At 43.6% G+C, this 15,653-nt stretch overlaps 1 protein-coding gene across 1 annotated transcript in view; it reads right to left on the bottom strand.

Moving 5' to 3' along the window:
* Nucleotides 1-10,487, bottom strand: part of STUM (stum, mechanosensory transduction mediator homolog) — a gene marked incomplete at both ends in the record, with an annotated part of 40,642 nt that extends 30,155 nt beyond the window's left edge. Inside the window, one exon of the mRNA XM_083858257.1 lies at nt 10,298-10,487. Within this exon, the coding sequence (XP_083714383.1) occupies nt 10,298-10,487 (190 nt within the window). The remainder of the gene's footprint in view (nt 1-10,297) is intronic.
* Between the last annotated feature and the right edge of the window lie 5,166 nt (nt 10,488-15,653).

The raw sequence follows: 15,653 nt of genomic DNA, 5'->3' as shown, positions 1-15,653 counted from the left end.
CCACTCCCAGCTCCACCACAGGCTTCTTCTAAGTGTCAGCTGCACACAGCACCAGGAGACAGATCCTACTTTTACCTGCACTGCCTTGAATTCACTATCCAAAGTGGGAACACTGAGGCTCAGCTCTGACAGAAAGGAGCTCATGGGTGCCGCGGTATATGAGGCGTTATTTGGGTCAGGATGGGCTGGTGCCACAGACTGGCTGAGCCCAGAGCCCCTTCTGCTCCCCACAGCCATGGCTTGGCTCAAGCTCTGCCCTGCACGTGTGCAGCTGTGCACACCTCTGCAGCGTGGCTGTAAAGACACACAGATATCTTGCAGCACTGAGTGATATTGGGGGTTGGCTCTCCATGCACAAAAATCAGCACCCCACGTAGAGCTGACCAAGAAAACAAAAACCAAGTTAGATTACCTCAGGGAATCAGCTCCAAGGAGGTGTCAGGAGACTCCATTTCCACATTGTTTCTGTGGGATGTGTGGGGGACTGAGTGAAATAAGTACTCAGATGAAAGTCAATGTATAAAATTACATTCTGACTTTTAAAAGAGAAAACAAGAGACTGTTTTTATACTCTCAACTGACAATGATTGTAGCCCCTGTGCTCTTTTCTCTCTTTTACATGAGACAAGAAACCATCCCACCAGCTCTCTGCAGCCACAATGAAATTTCAGTAGGAGGGAAAAAAATATCCCATGATGCTGAGTCTAAAATATTGTTTTTAGAAAAGTTTATTTCTTATTTTGTAAAATCTTGCTAAACCTTCCCTGGCATTGATTGGTTTGTCGGATGCAGAGCTAGAGCAGAAAGACATGCAGCAAAAAAAACATTATCAGATTTGGACTACAGACAGGAAGATTTGGCAGTGCTTTCACAATTAAACAGATCAAGAGAAGTAATTTAATGGCCCAATCCAGAGAATCCCCACTCATCACTGTCTAACTACATTGGAAAAAGCATTCCAAGTCTTTCAGTGGATTACTCAGTAACTTGTCTGGTGCAAATGAGTTTCAAAAGGGGTCTGATTTGTATCAATCATTTCAAAAAGACATAAGGAGAGTATGGGGAAATCATGCTGATCCCTCAGCCAGGGAGGGATTTTCCTCTGGTTGCATCTCACAAATGTCTTACAAATGACCATTCCCCTCTCACCATCCTAAATCCTTTGTAAACCCCTTCCTCTTAGACAGCAATTCCAGAGTGTGTTGCAGGGCAATGAGAGTTGTGCATCCTTACAGCTGTTTTGTGTGTGTAGATCCAAAAAGGTGCAGCTGTACTTTAAGCCAGATTTAGTCTTCACATTCTTTGAACCAATTTTCAGTGAAATCTTGAAGTTTCCTCACTCCACAACAGTGTGCACAAGAAGACATGAAAAAAAATCTAATTGATAGGGAACATAAAGATATATAACTTGATCCAAGAGCTTTATTTTTTCTTACTATAATGAACTTGTCCTGACCACTCTCCGTGAGAGGTCTGACTCTAAGGGCCTCTCTGCATTGTAATTTCTGTGGTTGTAATTTCCAAGTTGCCATGTCCCTTCCCCACACAGCATAGCAAATAGAATACTGGATAGTCACATCCAAAATATCGTGTTTATGGAAATCAAATTGTCATGGCAACAGAAGAGGTCTTGCAAGTATTTTAAAAATAGCAGATTAACAAAGCCAATTTATGAAATCTAAAATCCATTCTTTTATGAATGCTCTTGAACAGCTAGAACAAATGGTTTTCTGCCTACAGGAGGCTTTCCTTTAATGCCATGATCCATTTCACCATAGTGGCATATGCAGTAGTTATGCATACAAATAAATACATTTTTTAAACTTAAACCAGCAAAACTATTTCAGCTGGACAGTGTCATACTGATGTGATCATTTAGCTTATTTCAGGTAAAACATTTTCACAAAAACACTGTAATTCATACTTCATGAAATTACTGAACTTTTTAACATAGTGAACTTGTGGCTCATTATAATCTATTTTTTAGTCTATCTCAGTTCTTCAAAGGCTTATTAACACTAACACTTACTAAAAATGTACAAACACTTTTTAAAAACAACATTCTTATTTGGTCCAATTGAATATATTTCCCCAACACAATCACAAGATTAACTTGACCATTTAGCCCTTTTGCATTCTTTACAAATTTGTTTATGTTTTAACTAAAACAAAATTATTATCCACAACCTCAAAGCATTTTTAAGTTTTGTGTGGATATTCACCAATGCTTGTGGCCAGCTGAGGGTTCAGCCCAGATAAACAACAGGCTGGTGAGAGGCTGGATAATGATCTGTCACATTTAAATTCACATTCCCAAAGATGTCCTTGGCCCCCTGCACAATTTCTTGTATAAACATTATTTCTGAAGTTGGAAATGTAGTACAGGATGAACCCCTGTAGAGAACACAATTATGTTTTCAAGAGTTCCTCTATTGATTGTATTCACTATTTCCTCTAACAAGATTTGACCATGATCCACTCCAGGCATAGCCTTTGGTTATGTTTATACTGGGATTTTTAATTTAAGTTAGTGTATTTATTGCCCATCAGTTTTCATCAACCACCTAATTTACATTTGCTATGCTCAAAGACATGGATGTCCATGGTTTTGTCTAAGATGTTTTTTTGTCTAAGAACTGTAAATTAGTTAGTAATGTATTCTCCTTTTTTAAATTTAAAAGCTCAGTATGATATTGCCATTTTCCAGTGCTGAAAAATCATGATTCAGACTCTCCAAATCATGACTCAGATTCTCCAAAACTGAGAATTTAAAAAAAAAGGCAATTCATTCTTTCTTCCCACAGCCTTTTTTTTTTTTTTTTTTTTTTTTTTTTTTTTTTTTTTTTTTTTTTTTTTTGAAAGCAAAGATTCTCATCTAATCAAGAGCCTCAGGGGACAAGGTTCTAGGGAAACACCAAATACTGTGTGAGTCGGGGTTGCATTGCCAGGCCTTTTGAGGAGCTGTCAAGGAGTTGGAGAGAAATTGTTTGGTCTGTAACTCCTTTGGAATGGAAACACTGAGTTTATTACAAGGTCTGCATTGCTGAAGGAAGGAGGGTTGAGAGCAGCTTCTAAGTGGTAAGATGGAGAGAGAACAAACTGTGGAAATGAGTATTTTAAATAAAATATTTGACTTCTGCCCATTTCTTTTTTCCTTCACTCTACTGAGAATGAAACCTAAGTTTATAACATCAGAAATCAACAAGTGAAATATAACTAAATAGAATGGCATGTGATTTTTTTTTCTCAAGTTCTTATAGTGTTTTTATTTTGGGCCTCCCTAGATAACAGAAATGCTCAAAAACCCTGGGAAGAGGAAGAGGGATTAGCTTCTTCCCTTAATGAAAAAACTCCTTATCTTTAGCAGAACCAGGATAACTCAGTATCCACATTCCTGCAATCTCTAAAGCAAGATCAATGACACAAAGTCTTTTTTCTTGTGTGAGGGTGGGTCCTAAGCCTGTCAGTGTTTAAAAGCCATTTGTACAATGGCCTTAATAATATGCTTTAACTTAGCCTTGAAATGGGCAGGCAGCTGGACAAGATGATAATTGTAGGTCCTTTCCAAATGAAATAATCTGTTCTGTTTTCTCTTTGACCAGCATCTTTGCACAGTGCTGCAACCAAGGTTGTGCTCATCCACCGTGGTGCTGCCACTGTGTCACTTTAAAGTTGTAAAGGTCTACAATGAAGACAAGTCCTAAGACAGGAGAAAAGCTGTCATATGTCAGACTGACTTTATTTTATTACAAACCTCAGGACTATTTTAGAATTCCTTTACCATCCAATCACTTGTTTCTCCACAAAATTCAAATCTGGACACAGGTTCTAAAATTCCCTTTATTGCCAGACGCTGCCAGCTGCAGGTGTATTTGTGTTCTGGGTCCCGCACACAGTTTCATGGGTAGGGAAGAGCCTGAAAAACCTGGTTTCTGCTTCTTGCTCCTCTCTTTATGATCCTGAACAGTTCAGAAACTCTCAAAGTACTTTTCATGGTGGAGAGATTAAATGGCAGTGAGCTGCTGCAGGCAATGGTGCTTTATCAAGTTTTGTAAATCTCTCCAACACCCACTGATTCAGAGCAGGAGAAAATTCTCTTCCTTCCTGCTATCCAGACTAGGAAAAATTCACCTATCAAAAGCACTCTCCTCATCCAAGTTACTTTTATCTTCAAACCCTTTCACTCATTTTCTCCCTTGCTGCAAGAAGTTTCAGTTCTTTTGCCTTCTCACTGAATCTCTGCAAATGTACTTCTCTCCTTCTGAACTTGATTCTCTGTTTCTCTCCATGTCACATCCTTCATCTGGAACAGCCTTCTATCCACCTTAAAATTCAGCTGGTTTACTTGGCCATTTAACAGCTCTTCTCTGCTGTCTGCTCCCACCTTCACTTTTAATCTCCAAGTACATCTGTGCAAACCGCATTAAATGACAAACAAGATTACAAGATGCTCAGCAAACCCTGTCTCCTTATGTGTTCATTAACTAATGAATATCTCCACAGAGCCACTTCAACAACACCAGTGAACAAAAACCACTGAACAAAAATGTCCCTGGCCATTTCTTTTGTCTTCTGTTTTGGTGGAAACAGAAGGCACGAAGGAGGCAGAGAAACTTGTTTGCATTTTAGCTGGTCTGGCATGGACAGCAATTCAAAGGCTGCAGCACTGGGTTAGTGCACAGCTTGACAGCTAAATGAACCAAAAAGTCATTTTAAATGCAAGTGGAGCTCAACAGCTGACTTCTACCAACTGTAGCAAGTGAAGAGCAAAAACTAACCAAAGGACAGAAATTGTTCTAAATATTTGGACTGTGACTTGAGGCTGTGGTCACGAACGAGGCACCAGACAGCTTTTGCTGTGTGTGCCCATAACTGCATTTGTAAATGAGGGCACAGGAGGAGGATGAATATGACAGCACCTACACGTGTGACCATCATGGCTGGGCAGACAAACTCAAGGAAAGAACCCAGTGTTACACACAGGAAGGGGAGGAAGAGGAATATATTAAGCATTCAGGTAAGTACAGGCAAAGCAGAAACCAGCTTTCTGCCTGAAATACAGCAAAGCATGTCATTCAACACTGGATTAAACTGAGGGGCTACATCAGAACCCTCAGCAGATAAAATACCTTTTTTTTCCATTTTTTTCTTCTGATCAGATACACTAGGTGGAGTTGTCTCAATCAAGGAGCTACAAAGTTGAAACACTTCAGCATTTATTCAGATCACTAATCACCTGTGAACCTCTTTTGAGTTTTCCAGGATTGATTGTCTTCCTAGGTGGTCCAGACACTTCATGGAACAAGAACATTCCAGACTACCCAGTGGTGGTAAGATTGTGGAACGACTGCTCAATACCATCTGCCAGGTAAGTTATATGATACAATTAGATTTCTCACTTAAATCTCTGTTATAAAAATGAAAGAAAATAAAAGAGGAATTTAATGGCCTTCTGCATACTGAAAAGAACAAAGACCTGCAGGTGCAGAAACCTCAGATTCAGCTGTTCTTGTGCCCAACTTTACCTCACTGTGAGGATAATCTACAGCTGATACCACTGGTACCAGTAATGGAGCAGTAAAACCTGGATGCACACATTTTATTGCAGGTCTCATTTCCCACCCTGCACAAGCACAAATCACCATAAAGAACTTTGTGACCTTTTCAGTGGAGAATACAAAACCTGACAGAATAAAGTCTACTGGCTATAGGTTTGCTTTGTTTAATTTTGCTCCCATGAACAAACAGCTTTCTTCTGCACACTACCAGCATCACAGGCTGAAAGGCAATGTTAGCTAAAAAACTGCAGCAGTAAAGTTCACAAACACAAATTCACACAAACACATTTGGATGAGAAAAACTCATTTGTCTTCCACAAATGAGCTTGTAAATCACACAGACTCATTGGTTTGCTTTAAACTCAATATTTAAAAGAAAAAGAAAATATTAAAGGATCATAAATACCAAAGGGAGTTTGAGATTTTAATGCATATATGTCTGAGAGCCCAAATTTCTTTTTTGCACTGTTTGCTCTACCATAGATAAGAAAATGTGTTTTTTCCTTGAAATTCTTTGTTTCAATAATGAAGGCAATGGATGTTTGCTTGAGGCATCTATTTACCATTCCAGCTACAAAAATAAAATGGGTACTGGTAATTGTATGCAGATCTTATCCCTTCAATTTTCTCGAGTGTTGTGTTCTGTATTTCTGTTCAGCTCTTTGGAGAGCTCATTCTGCTCAGGAGAGCCTTGAGGTTCCTAATGAGAAGATGCTTGGCTTCTATAAATCGAATATTAAAGCCACATTCATGGAGCTGAAGGTGCAGTGCTTGAACTCTATCAAGACTGAATACACAGATGGCAGAAGACTCGTGATACGGAGCTGACACGCCTGGGAACAGGAGAGCTGCTCTGTGGAGCCGTGGAAGAGAAAAGTTCAGTGGGCTGGGAATCACCCCCTCTTTCTGTAGCTGCTGTGAGAGGCTGTCACTCCTGAACTCCTCCACGGGCTATTGGGTGGCACATGGGTGGCTGCTCTCCTATCCTGCGTTAACATAATTTTATGCTACGTATTTCAATTACTCCCCTGCATAAAAATAGTATACACGTACAAGGCAGGCTGGGATCCAAAAGTCCACCCCCTTCCTGACAGGAGGGATTAATCTTGGAGAATACCTCAGACTTTCAGATAATTTCACTCACTTCTCACATTTCCCTCAAGTTCCCCCCCTCCCTTCATTTACCCCCTCCCACACACGGGATGTCGAGAGAAGGAAGAGCAGAGAGGAAGGAGGGCAAGATTCCCATGTATCAGCTCCGGGAATGACAAGGAGCCAGATCTTCTCCCACGCTGGCTGGCACACGGCAGCTCCAGGAGAACACCGTCTGCCAGCTAAAGGGCACGGCCAGCCCCTCTCCCTCCCTTTGCCATCTGCAGGCTCTCACTGCTCCCTGAGCTTGGGACACCTTCATTGCAGATCAGCCCTATAGCCCTGCTGGGCACAGATGAGAAAGACTGCACTGGAACATGGAAAACTGATCCAGAACATTTCCAAGTGGTCACACCTGTCACAGCGAATGGAAGGCATGCGTCATTTCAAGGCTATTCGGCAAAACCGATCACAAGTAGATGGACTAATCAAGATTTTATTTTTTTTTACACTGCATTTGGTCAGAATTGTAAGTTTTGGCAAGGCAGAAGTTAACATATCCCCTGGGTATGAAAACATTACTATGAACTCCATCTTTTGTAACATGTATGGAATGAGTAGTTAAAACCAAGCTTACAACACATCGTAAAACCTGCGGTTCTGAGTTATTACATAAAACTCTGAATATTAACCAACTGAAAATAATAAACTGACTGTAAACAAAGAATAAGTGTTACTTCTGCTGTCCAAATAGAGTACTACTGCAAAACATAAATAGCACAAAGGAAAAATAAACCAGATATTTAAATTTCTCATTTTTCACCCTCACATATGACTTCCGTAACAGAGGAAAGATAATTTAACTAAAAAATAGAGGCTTCAGATGGTGAGAGACTGCCCAAGGATTTGGAAGCCCGCAGCAGAGTGCAATTTCTATTTGGACATCACTGCTTTGAGGCACGGGGCACTAATGAAAACCTCAGATGCACCAGTCTCCAAGCAGTGGAAAATTTGATTTATTCAATGTTGCACATTTTCTTGTCTACTCCGGTGGTCTCTGACCCTCCTTTGCAATTGCACTGCAGAGTCCACACACAAATGACAACTACATGCAAAACAGATGAGGGGGGAATTTAGGGAGTGAGAAATAGAGGACTTCCATTAACACCCAAACACAGTCACACTCTCCAACTAAGAAGGCAGAAATATACAGGGAGCCTGTGAGACATCATTTTAACACGTTATCAATCTGGACTACAAGAATTCATGGGAATTTTGCCATTTACTTCACAGAGAACAGGCTCACATCCTTGATGTGAATACTTCACACCACTCCAAATTTTATCTATTTTACAAGCGTTGCTCAGCTCATTGAGATGGCTGAAGCACAACAATGACACAAAATCTCTTTTTACCTTGAACATTCCTGCCAGTAGATTTGTGATCCTCCTGTTTCCCCTTGTGTGTGGGCTATGTGATACATGACAGGATATGGCTGAGGTTGTAAATAGCTGTATTCTAGTCAGGTGTGTCATCTCAGACTGAGTTTTCTCTCAAAATGCATGTGACATTAGCAGCTTCATTAACAGAATGGTTCATTTATGTACAAACTAAGTGCCTTGCTTTGCATACTGAGCTTGGGATGCATCTCCAAAACGCTGCATTTTGCCAGGCTGTGGGGATGCCACAGGGAAGGAATTCCTTTACATTTGTAGTTTGTTTGGTTTGCTACTTTTCCAACAGGGTACCAGGAGAAACAGTGGCACAGCCAGCCAGATCATACCGCTGAAATCAGTGCGTCAAAGGGCAAACAAATTTTTAAAAAATCTCTGCCTGTTTTAAAAAAAAACAAACAGAATTAAAAATAGGATTTAAAACCATTTCGTGCTGGTCCAGCCTGTCAGTGGTTACACAACCAACACAGCTGCACAGTCCAGATTCAACTCCCAAGCTTTCAACCAGCCCAGGCTGGGAGCCTGGACACTCACCTTTAGGAAGGCAGCTCTGTCTGCTGCCCTGCCTTGGGCACCTTCTGCAGGAGGGAAGGCACAACACTGGGTGCCCCCAGCAGACCCACAGCAGCACCCAGGAGGAGCTCCAGGCAGAGAACCACACCTCAAGCCAATTCCAACATGAGAATGGCTTATGGGGATCTGCCCTACTGGGATGAAGAGAGAACACCAAGGGTCTTCTAGTGTGCTCTGTGAAGTGTCAGATAATTTGGGTAAGGAAAAGGATGTGGTAAGTCAGGATTTTTTCCTGTACTTCTACAGTGAAGATGTGTTGTCTTCAACGCCAACAGAAAACAACACTCGCTTTGAAAACTCTGGTTTTGAACGTCTCTCTCCAAAGTGGGAAACTAAAGCCCCAGGAAAATTAAAGCCCCGTGACAGAACTCAACTCCAGAGTTTGTCTTAGATTCATCACTTGAGGTTCTTCAGGTGGCTGCATACAAGGGATGTGAAAACAACACACCCAAGCACAATGGACTGCATCTGGAAGCACACAACATACCAGTCCTTCCACAGGAAAACTCAGAGGTATTTCAAAAGGTGCAAGTTTTCCTCTGGAATACATCCTCAGGTTGAGAGCAAGCACTCCAGAATAGCATTGGCATCTACATGTTACACACACTGTCCCACTCATACTTCGGTAGTAATTCAATCAGAACTTCAGGAATTTCAGATTTGTTCAAGAATTAAGCCACCTGAAGCCCATGAAGCAATTAAAGGCAGGCAGTAGCTCTTTAAAAGCAGGGCTAGGTAGAGGATACTCCCATATCACAAGAAAAAGCTTCTGTGGTGGCCACAGTAACAGAAACAGCAGCCAGCAATGGACTGTGAGAGACTTGAGGTATGAATTGAGGAGTTATGGATTATTTTGTCTGGTTTTGGTTGTTTTTTTTTTTAATAAATGCGGTTATTTTGCTTTCAGCTAGAGTATTTGTATTTAGCCTTGTATTCCAGTAGTGCTCAAACTCTTAAGCTCCTCTTGCAGTAAGCAATTCCTAATTCAAGTGGAGGAAAGGAAATATAGAAAGGATGCAGCCGTATCTTAGGGACCTGAGCACACCAGAGACTTTTTGTTGAGAAACGGTGACTCTCCAGTTTCTCTGGACAAGGGTTCTAACCTTTTCCAGGGGTCTCCTTAGAAAACCCGGGCGGCGGGCTCTGGCAGCTCATCTCTAGCGAGTGATGCGGTCACTGCGGGCTTCGTTCTCTGACTGAAATCACAGTTCGCGGTAGCCCCAAGAGCTGAATCCCTTCTACAGGCGCGATCCCCGCCCGGCGAGAGCGGCGGGGTGGGGATGTGCAGGGGATGCTCCGGGCCAGGGACCGGGGACCAGCTGTGCCCGCGGAGGGGGGTCAGGGGCTGTCCCGCTCCCTGCTGCCATCCCAGGGAACGCCACCCTCGCCCGCTCCGCTCGGTGGATCTTTGGGGACCCTGCCGGGCGCTGCCCCGGCTCCCGACGCGAAACTTTGCGGAGGCGCTCCCGCCTCCCTCCGCTCCTGCATCCCTGCCCGCGGAGCCGTCGGGGAAAGTTGCCGGGGTCCAGCAGGCTGCCCTGCCGGGGCGATGGAGCCCCAGGTGGGGAGAGGACCCCGCGCCCGCCCGCCTTCCCTGGCTCCGTCCCGCCGCATCCTTACCCAGCCCCGGCACGAAGGTGTTGAGGAAGAGGCAGATGACGGCCACGGGGAAGGGCATGTAGGGGATGGCGGCGCGCAGGGGGCCCTTCTTCTCCCGCACCTGCACCACCACCCCGCTGGAAGGGGCCGCGCCGCCCCGGCCGGGCTCGGCGGCCGCCGCGCTCTCGCCGTCTTTGGCCGAGGGCTCCATGGCCGTGCCCCGGCGGGATGGCAGCTCCCGCCGCCGCCCAGCGCGCTCCCGCCGCCGCCCAGCGCGGCCCCGCCTGCGCGCCCCCCGCGCCGACCCCTCCCCGCCCTCCGCCCGCCCCTCCCGGGGCTGGATCCCGCCCGCATCCCGGTTTATTCCCCAGCCGTGCCGCTCCTCGGAGCGCTCCCGAACCGCTGCCTCGTCCCGCCGGGGCAGGGCAGGGACAGGGACAGGGCAAGGCGCTGCCCCCTTCCCCGCTAGAACAGGGACAAGAATTCCATATGAGGAAGCGCACAAGCGGTGGAAGATCGTGCCCCGCGCGCCCTTAAAAACAGAAGGTGTAAGGAAAGGTGTAAATTAAACCCACACGCGCTTGTTGATAGAAAAATCGCTGCGATAAGGAGGGAGAGGGAGGGGAGCCGCAGGAATTGGAAGGCAAAGAAAACTCTGTCCCCGGAGAGCTGAGCGCAGCTTGGTGTGAAATTGTGTCTTCGTTCTTCGGTGCCGTGAGATGAAACACGGCTTTGGAGGGCTGGTGATGGTTGTGCAGCACAGAGTACCGTGGGGGAAATGGCAACAACACTTGAGCGTGTCTAGGTTAAAAAAACTCAAAAAACAATAATTGTCCCTGCAGATGGGATTCGGCAGAGAAAACGGGGGAAATATTAAAGGCATTAATCCTGATATAAAATGTAAGTGTGACACGTATACAGGATCTTTGCATGAGAGAGGGGATAGTCTGTGTCTTACTGTGCATTTTGAAGCTGCGGTTTTACCAAAAAAATTCCTGCTAGAATTTAGATTCCAAGAGAAACCTTGAACTACTTTATTTATGCCTCTTGAATACCATCTGACAAATGTATTATTCAACAGTTTAATTGATTAGAGTACGGATTAGCACAACGAAAACCTTGGGTAAACTAAATGAGGGAAATGCAGAATCTTCTTCCTAGGTTACATTATTTTAGTTTTCTACTAACTGGGCTTGAAATCACAAAAACATAGACAGCCCATGTAAATTCTCTCATCTTTACAGATTTTCTTTGCTTATCTTCTTATCTCTTTATATTCTTTGCTTATCCTTTGGCTTGTCTTCTGAGTGCATTTCATCCAAAAAAATCTTCTGACTTTTCTTTTTAATTAAGCACATAGGATTTTTTTTTTTTTTTGTTTAAGCACAAAGTTTAGATTTGTTTCTGAAATACACTAAGTAATTCAGCTTTTTGGGGAGGGTTCTTTTTGTGGTTTTGATTGGTTGTTTCATTTGGGGTTGGTTTTTTTGTTGTTGTTGTTGTTTTGGATTTTTTTTCTTTGGTTGGTTTTTTTTGGTTTGTTTTTTTAGCCCCTGTACTGCCTAGACACAAGACTATTGCAGAGCTGCACTTTCTCTTGGCAAGATCTGATGTAACTGAGATGGACTCTGTATTTCTCTGCTGGTGGATCAAACCACAGTCAGATGAGAAATCCTTATGGTATGAATATGGATTAATTAGAGCCTGTACAAAGCAGAATCCAAGTTGGAACACAATCAATAACTTGCAGTGGCATAATTCTCTATAGGTTCTGGGAATTGTGTGGGTAAGCCCACATTACCTGCAGTAAGAGCAAGCAAAAGGCCATTGTGAGAGTAGCCCAAATAGAAAACCAAAGACGGAGATTAATTAAAACAATATTTTGTCAGAAATACTTAATAACGAGTTGGCTTTTATGGAACATTTCCTTGGAATATCTCAAAGCCTGTGACAAATGTGACTTTGTTCATTTACTTCTCCAAGATTAGCTGGCAGTGTGTAAGGCTTCCTCTACCCACTATTAAAATGCCACCACTCCCAGACTGAGCCGCATCGTTAATTTTGTGCTGCCGGTGCTGGTGGAAGTTCTCGGGCGCCTCAGGCAGAAGTTATGACTGCCTCCCGAGGATATTAAGGATGCCATCGTGTAACAAGTTGTGACATTCCCAAGCTTTTCTAAACAAGTGAATTGGTGGCACCATTACTCTGCTGAGGCTGCCGCTCGCTCCCCGGGCGCTGCGTGACAGACGTGCAAAGCAGCTCGTGCTGAACACCCTCTGCCTGGGGAGACAGGAGGCTGTGCTGGACAGCTTCAGCCAGGGGAGACAGGCATCCATGGAAAAGTGTGCTGGGACCTAAGCAAGGAAATGCGGCCCAGGGCTGATTTTTTTTTTTAATGAAAATAGGGTTATTGATTATAAAAAGCGGTGATATTTCTGCGTACTGAGAACACTCAGATTTCCTCAGATTTGATCTTTTAAAATGTTCATTTCGCTTCTCAGCATGAAAACAGCTCACAGAACTGCTGTGTGTGTATATATATCTGTGACTTTATTTTTCTGCAGTTGAGACAAAAAATGGTTTATAAGAAAAAAACAACCTGAATTCAAAGTGGTTTTTCAGACCATGGAATGCACCTGGCACAGCAGTACAGCACCAGTATGTTGACATGCAGGGGTGGGAACAAATCTCCCCCAGACTTCTCTCTGGAGAAGTGCCACAGGATGCACTGCAAAGCTGAAGACAAATAGTGCTGCTGTGTCAAGGGAAGGCACAAAGGTGGCTGAGATAGCTGTATCTCCTGGATGTCTGGTGAAAGAGTAGGTGGTGCTGGCCCAGGTGGAAACAAAGATATCCTGGAGATGGCTGAGCCTTCCACACTCTTGTAGCCCTTAAAACCAGAGGAGTCTGGCCTCTGACTTCCTACAGCCTTGGAAAGAGTGGAGTGTAGTTGTCTGTTCCTTGATAAGCAGGCATGGACAGAGAACCTGTGTGTGAAATAGCCTTGTCTCAGCCCTGACCAGGCTTGAGGTGGACTTTCTGGTTGATAGTGGTAGTCTCATTGCCAGGGCTTTGTGGTGGGTTATGCTGCATGTGTGTGTTGCTGTGAGAAGTAGATGCTGGGGCTTTGACTGGTATCCTGAGAATTTCATATCCCTCAGGCCTGAGGGACTCCAGCGTGTGGCTCATGGCCACCAAACGCCCAGTCAGAGAAGAAGGATATCCTATCTGAGAGCATGAGAAGGGGTTTGTTATGGTCACTGTCTGACTTTCAAAGAGCTGTCATAGGAGATTCTATGATGGGAGTTTTTCCCTGTTTTCCACAGAGTCTAAATAAGCTGCATCTCAAACATTTTTCAGGTATGGACATTTTGAGTTGTGCACTAAATGATGAGAGAAGTGTTGTCAGGCCAAAGGGAACTTAAGATCAGATAGTTGTATTAGTTTACTCTGCAGCTGTAGAATGACCTTTTCTTCTTTCTCTGCTTGCCCTAGTATTTGTGCTGTTCCTGTGGAGAACTAGTTGTCCAGTGGAGAATTGGTGATCATGCAAAAGGAAAGGATGGTGCTCCTCTGTTACAGTGCTCTGAGAACTGGGCACACCAAAGGCTGCTTCTGACTTTGGAAAGGGAGAAAAACACTCCTGCAAACTGAATGAATGCCAGTGACATATCTACAGCAACCAGGGGTCCATCTATTTTAAATACACCCCAGTCCTGAGCTTGGGTTCCTTCCAAAGCAGGCTTGAGTGTCTTACAAGTATGTTAAGAGATACAAAAATAGATGCAAACACAAGTCATTGGAAGTGTTATTAACAAAGACAATAAGGAGCCAAGCAGAGCTGCTGCTCACTAACAATCCCAGAGGGACAGGAGGAGCCCTGCAGTCTGCACTCCAGAGCACCAGAGTAAATCCAGCAAGGCTCCACACACGGTGAGTGAAAGCAGAGTTTGGCTCAAGGAGTACAGTGCTCTACTAACAGAAAAGATCAATTAATTTCATTCATGTGCAAGAGGCTGGAGTTATGTCTGCCACTAGAAAACCCATTGTACCAGCTAAAATTGGGGCTGGCACAGCCCTGTGTCCTCACAGAGACAAATGTACCCCTGTGCAGAGGAATGACTTATTAAAGTGCCACTTGTGGCCCATGTCAGAACGGAGTCCTGAGACTGTTGTGACACTGAGACCTCATAAAAATTGCTTCCATCTGACAAATGTCAGACAGTCCCATGAGGCTGGGTTAGTGACTCAGTGAGCTTTGCCTGGTGCAAATGAGAGCTACACTTATTGCTGACATTGTACATGGGTATATCCTGCACACACAAGACTTCCCACTAGTTTAAAAAAAAAAAAAAAAAAAAAAAAAAAAAAAAGAAACACCACCCAAAAACGATTCTTTGTGTCCAATCTGGTGGAAATCCTGCATTGATTTTACTGGGAATAATAGTAGTTTCATATTTATTTATTTATTATTATTCTGTTCCATGAGCATCAAAACAACAGGAAATCTTAGTTTCCATAAATTTCTATTAGCTTAAGACTTTTAGTATTGGCATTTACAGCTGTGTCCTGCTATGTCTTGAAAATATGTGATGGCACCAAGATCACCAAGAAATGCTTAGGACTCCTGGACAAATCTGTTCCCCTGGCTCCTGCCTTCCTTTCCAGGCTTCAGTTAAAGCATCCCTTCATGCTTACAGCCTTGTGCAAAATGAATTGCAGTAATTTCTGGGAGACACAAGGATCTTGTCACACGAGTCTTCATGTTTTAATGCATGTAGCTGGTTTTCTTTCTTCTCAGCTCAGTGTTCATGTAGTTGTTTTCTTCAAACAGTTTTGGACTGTTACATGTTGCCCCATGTGTGTACCAGGCTCTGTAATATCCCCTAAATTCAGCCAGTGTGAGCTGTGCTGTTCAGAGAGTAAAAATCCACAGTAAATAAAGTCTCCCAACAAAGAAACTGGGAAAATAGTCAGGAAAATCTGTGCTTACTGTAACAATGACAAGGTAGGTGAGGAAAGAGGACAGGCACTAGAGAAACATTCTGGACAGGCCCAAAGCAATTCTGCAAGCACAAACATTCCCCTGCCCCATTTTGAGTCATTTCATGCTTGCCCTGAAAGCAGAGCAGCCACCCCAGTCCCTAGTTTGTCTTCCTGCAGTCAGACTTTTCTAAGAAATGTGAAATAGGAACGAAAATCTGGAGCTCAGTCTATTGATTATTGCATCACAGGTTTGGATTTGGGTCTGTCTGCAATTCAGTTGCGGGTTGCTGTTTTAAAGTAGTGTGATTTAAGCTTAATGACAGTCTCAATTTGTTCAAATGATTTGGCAACACCTCTAGAACAATCTCTACAGATTCAGAGATTTATTCTG

This window comes from Zosterops lateralis, assembly GCF_965231275.1.
Source record: "Zosterops lateralis genome assembly, chromosome: 3".
Classification (NCBI taxonomy): domain Eukaryota; kingdom Metazoa; phylum Chordata; class Aves; order Passeriformes; family Zosteropidae; genus Zosterops; species Zosterops lateralis.
This window is presented reverse-complemented; position numbering and strand designations above follow the sequence as displayed.